This window comes from Bison bison, unplaced genomic scaffold (assembly GCF_000754665.1).
Source record: "Bison bison bison isolate TAMUID 2011002044 unplaced genomic scaffold, Bison_UMD1.0 scf7180017860456, whole genome shotgun sequence".
Classification (NCBI taxonomy): Eukaryota; Metazoa; Chordata; class Mammalia; order Artiodactyla; family Bovidae; genus Bison; species Bison bison.
Window position 1 is genome coordinate 649,166 of NW_011491028.1, and position 5,655 is coordinate 654,820.

Here is a 5,655-nt window from a genome sequence, read left to right on the forward strand (position 1 = left end):
GCGACTTCACTTTCACTTTTCACTTTCATGCATTGGAGAAGGAAATGGCAACCCACTCCAGTGTTCTTGCCTGGAGAATCCCAGGGACAGGGGAGCCTGGTGGGCTGCCGTCTATGGGGTCGCACAGGGTTGGACACGACTGAAGTGACTTAGCAGCAGCATTAATAAAATAATATATATCTAAAGTTTTCATTCCTTCCCCCTCCCATTTCCCTCTGTTATTTCTCAAGTATGTTTTAGTCCTTTCTCTACTTGTAGAAAATTCCATTGTCCTTAATATTCTACTGTTAGAAATAGTCTCAGTGAGCTTTATCTAGACAGTTCCCATGAAGAGCAACAGGAGAAGCCAGGCTGCGGGTATCACAGAGGCGGGACACACATGCGTTCTGAAGGTATTGGAGAGCCTGTGGCACCTGTTGGAACGTCATTGTGGTTGGAATTCAGAGCAGTGGTAATAATGAGAATTGGAAAGTGAACTGGTGAGTAGGAACCAGACTGTGGAACATGCCTTGAGTCACAGGAAGGAGTCTGAATTTGCATTCTGAGAGACATGAGGTGCCCATTGAGAGGCTGTAACCACTGGGGCGGTGTCATCTGACTTACCCTTTAGAGAGGGAGAAACCAGTCCTGTAATGACTCACAGGATGGATTGGAGAGGGCAGAGCAGGAGTAGAGTTCGCAGACTGGCTGCCGCTATAGTCCAGGAAAGAGAGGGGAGTGGCCCAAACTATCAGGATGACATTGGTGTGCAGAGAAGTGGGGGAAACTGGGAGGAATTCACAAAAAGGCGTCTATAGGTAACAGGATTGATTGTGAGGGTACAGGGGGCAGGTGATGGACTGAAGGGTGAAAGCCCAATTTTGGTCTAAAAACTGAGATGGGGAACACAGGAAGAGAAGAGAAGACATACTTTGGGGCACTGAGTGAGAGGAGAGACAGTGGGTGCTCTGCTTGTTCTCAGTAAGTGACCAGATAGAGTGAATTCGAGCAGTGTCTGTTCAGAACTGTCAGGGCGTGATCTGGCCCTGGCACTGGAGTATAACTGGGCATGGAAAAATGGGCACAGAACAGGCCTAATGTCAGCAGCCCTGGAGCCAGATTCCTACCTGCTGCTGGTTGGTCCCTGAAGTACTTCAATGGGGTTAAGCTTTATTCTTGAAGATGAGCCTGTAAACCAAGTTGGATGATGTGGGCCACAAACTGATTCTGAATCCTGGTGCACTCACTCACTCTATGACCTTGGGAAAACCTCTGATCTCTTAGTTTCCTTATCCTTAAAATCAGATACTGAGAGCTCCTTCATGACTTTACCAGTGGCTCAGCAGATAAAACCTCTGACCTTGGGAAAAACCTCTGATCTCTTAGTTTCCTCATCCTTAGAATCAGATACTGATGGCTCCTCCATGGCTTTCCCACTGGCTCAGCAGATAAAAAAATCCACCTGCCAGTTCAGGAGACACAGGTTCAGTCCCTGGGTCCAGAATCCTTGGAGGAGGAAATGGCAACCCACTCCAGTATTCTTGCCTGAGAAATCCCATGGACAGAGGAGCCTGGTGGGCTATATCCATGGGGTTGCAAAGAGTCAGACACAACTGAGCAGCTAAGTATACTCACACAACTTCTTCATCAATGAGGGAGAGGTTGTGAAAATAAAAACAGATGGCATATGGGGACACTAATAGAGGAGCTGGGAGAATGAACAGTAGCTGCTCTTTGTTGCTGTGTTGTTATGTTATCAAATACAACTGTTCCTGGAAAGGGAACATGGAGCCCTGTACATATACTCAGACTTCTGCCCCAACCCCTGACCATGCCATTTAAAATTGCAAACCTCCTTCCCTTCACCCTCTCTGCTGCTAATCCCACTTATCTTAAATCCAAAGCATTTAACACCTTCTAACATAGAGTACAAGTTACTTGATGATAATTATTATTAATTGTCTCTTTTCATTAACTGGGAAGGGATCTCCCCACAAAGGCAAACTGTTTGCCTGTGACGTTAGTTGATACCAAGATCTAGTGACTAGATCTTGTCCTGGCTACATTGTAGATGCTTAATAAATAGTGGGTAAATGAATGACTGATACTTGGACCCCCTGAGAATCCTATAAAAGGCTAAACTATCTTCCCCAGGGTGAGGAGGGTAGGCAACATTTTTGTCTAACGTATCAGACCCTCTGAAGCCCATTCATGGAGAATACAAGGTAGGAGGGCTTACAATCAGTAGAGGTTTTGAATCTCCCATCAAATGACTTCCCAGACACTGTCCTGCCCTTGGGAGTGGACATGGGCTAGAATTCCTGGTCACTTGGATTCTCTTATTTCTATTTGAGAAATGGACACCTCAAAGACTTAAAAAGTAGAATATGGTTGCAGAGCTTGGAAAGCAAATAGGGTGGTTGTATCCATTATAATTGCCTAGTCTGTGTATAAGGATCCATAGACCAAAAGGTATTGATTTTTGTACAGAGCTTTAACCCCATATTATTTCCAGGTAAATTTAATTATCAATAGACAGTTTTGGTTTTAATGGAGTGTGATGCATTAACCTGTCCTTGTTTGTCCTTTGAAACTGTATTTGTGATTATATGGGTCAAGTAATAACCACATATAAATTACTGTGGCTAATACAATCACTTGATGAAATAAGCTGCTTCCCTTCTAACCTTGATTACATAGAAGCCAAAGCCCTTGGATTTGCCACCCTAAGCGATCTTTTTTCAGTTGAGGCGTGGTTGGGTGCCCTTCGTCATACTTGAATAATAGGACTCTTCTTGCACATTTCTCCTTTTCAGATTCCCCTCGACGACTGTGGTGGTACCACTGGCTCTGCTGGCTTCTCAGCGTGGTGGGCATCTTCTGCATTCTCTTAGCGCATGACCACTACACTGTGGATGTCGTGGTGGCATACTACATCACCACAAGACTCTTCTGGTGGTACCACACTATGGCCAATCAGCAAGTGAGTTTTTCTCCTCCTCTGGTGTTAACTCCTGATGCTCTTGACTAGCTGTTGCTGGTGTGGCAACAGGGGGAGTCACCTGAGACTATATTGTCTCCTGTGGTGCTGATCCACTTCTGAATCAAAGCTGAACCAGAAGTGTTTCTATAATGACATAGGAGATGGCATCCTTCTAGAACAAGTATCACATTCTCATCGTCCCTGGAAAATACTTTTTTAAGCTGTGCCCACCTCTTGCTTGATCTTGCATTCCTACCTTCTTTTCCATCTTGGGCCCCTCACCAGCTTAATACTTAACATTTAATTAAGTCTCTCCATTTTCATCATAAGAGAGTAACTAAAGCACTAATTGAAGTATTTATTTATAGACAAGAGACTTAAGTAAGCCACACGTTCTCCATGTACTCCTGGCATTGGAGTTGTTTGTTTCTCTGCTAGAGAAACAGGTGTGGTCTGGTTTGCAGTTGGGTACAGAGTGTAGAATGGTGGTGTGAGTGTGAACCTGGGGACATAAAGGTGATCAGGGGCTGGATCTGGGGGCCTTTGTGAATTGTCATATGGAAAATATTTGAATCTAAAGTGAAAAATTATAAGAATCATGTGTATGTTCCTATCGGGGCTGAAACAATCAGTTGTTCTTCCTGACTCGGTTTTCTCTTTCTGTGTTCTCTTAGGTGCTAAAAGAAGCTTCCCAGATGAACCTCCTGGCCAGAGTGTGGTGGTACAGGCCATTTCAGTACTTTGAAAAGAATGTCCAAGGAATTGTACCTCGATCTTACCATTGGCCCTTCCCCTGGCCGGTAATCCACCTCAGTAGGCAAGTTAAATACAGCCGACTGGTGAATGACACATAACAGTTCTACATGGTGGAGAAAGAGGAACTGTCCGAAGTGCTAAGAACTCCATGAGAGAAGATGCCATAAAATAAACAACTCCCTAATCCTATTATCTTTCAACAATTACCTTGACTTAACCTATTGAGTTACCTGGTCAGCACTGTGATCTTTTTTTCTCTCCAAAGGACCTGCGTTGGACAACAATAAAGAAAACTCAACCTATCATACACTGTACACATTTCCTGTCCATAAGTTTGGGATTTACATAATCTGCGACCACCATGTTCCTTTGTATATGATGCAACAGCATAAATGTAAGCTTTTATATCATCAGTTCTGGTCTTTCCAGTTACATCTGGAAATAAAGCGTATTATTTTCTTGGGAAAACATACTTTTCATATCTCTTGCCCCAAAGATTGGGCTGTAAGCCATTTTCTAGCAAATGTCTCTATGAAGGTTTCTTAAGTACCTGAATGGGGTTCGATTCTGAAATCTTTCTACCTGTTGCACCGATATTCAAATAAAAATGACAGACACAGGAAGGTTTGGTAACTTTGGGTTTTGTAAAAATCAGCAGAGACAGTGTGTCAAAAAGTGCAAAAAAAAAAAAAAAAAAGATTCTGTTATAAAGTGATTTTCTAAGTATTTCCTAACTTTATTTTTCAAAATGATGTTATGAAAACCAAATTTAAAGATTTTTACATGTCAGAGAACAGAGAGTTAAAATTTAAAAATGCTTCTTGGGAGAGAAATTTGTCTATGTTTCTAGTGCCTTTCTTGTCTTGATTGTATGGTCAGTAGGCAATCTTCAATGTTTTTATTTAAAATAAATATTCCATGAAAATATAAATGTATGTATACACTACTAAATTTTGCATTTATAGCTAAATTCAATCAGAAGACTGTTTATGGTTCTCAAACTGCTATGAATTAAAGAATGGGGGAATTAATTGGAAAGTCAGAGCCTGTTCCCATATTGTGAGCAGGCGGCGATGACATGTACCACTTCAATTATTTTACCATCTATTTGGTAGTTCGATTTTAACTATACAACGAAAACAGCCATGAATACTTTGTTTTTAAAAAGAGAGTTTTGAAAATGATCACTTAACTAAAACTTGAAAGCTATAAATTAGTTATCCATACTCTCATGACAATTTTGTTGGTGAACAACAAAAAAGAGATCTATTTCTTTAAAATATATTTGTGCAGGAACTGCATGTAGTTCTAAGTTTTACTCCTAACAGAAGTATGTTTGGGGAAGTATTCTATTCTATACTTGCCAATGTGGAGAACAAAATAGTTTTTTAAGGATGAAGAAGTATATATATCCATTCTGTATTTTATGTGCCGCAGAATTATCTTCCGTAGGGTTTTTTGTGTATTCACAAGGTGATATTTGTATTGTAAAACAATAATGGTGAAGGAAATAAAAAGGCTTTTAAAATTTTGTTTGTTTTAAATCTTTGTAAAGTTATTATTCCAGAGAGTATACTGATTATCTTAACAGCTTACCTAGATCATAAATTAATCAAGATGCACTTTTTAATAAAAACTGGTACTTAAAAAATGTCTGTTCTTTCTAGTGTGTTCACATTCTTCACAAGAGTCATAAACGAAGTCCTTGAAGCAAGATGTAAAAACAAGTTTTGGCATTTCCTCGCTGAGTTTCTTTGAGAGAGGGCCTTTATAATCATGTTTCTTTTCCCTTGAGATGCCTTGAAATGCACTCTAAACTTCAGTATAACCTCTACAGATAGCATATATTTTAAAAAACTTAAGAAAAGACTCACAGGTAAGTTCAAACTGCAGACCACTGTTTACCAATAATTTTCAATCCTCCAATTCTCAATCAA

The 5,655-nt window shown here is 40.6% G+C and overlaps 1 protein-coding gene across 23 annotated transcripts in view; it reads left to right on the forward strand.

Annotated features, from left to right (window-relative positions):
* SGMS1 (sphingomyelin synthase 1) overlaps positions 1–5,369 on the forward strand; it is a 330,390-nt gene extending 325,021 nt beyond the window's left edge. For all 23 annotated transcript variants that reach the window (XM_010832194.1, XM_010832198.1, XM_010832199.1 and 20 more), the window contains 2 exons: positions 2,796–2,962; positions 3,637–5,369. In XM_010832194.1, coding sequence (XP_010830496.1) covers positions 2,796–2,962; positions 3,637–3,816 — 347 coding nt within the window. In that variant the 3' untranslated portion in view covers positions 3,817–5,369. The remainder of the gene's footprint in view (positions 1–2,795; positions 2,963–3,636) is intronic.
* The last annotated feature ends 286 nt before the right edge of the window (positions 5,370–5,655 follow it).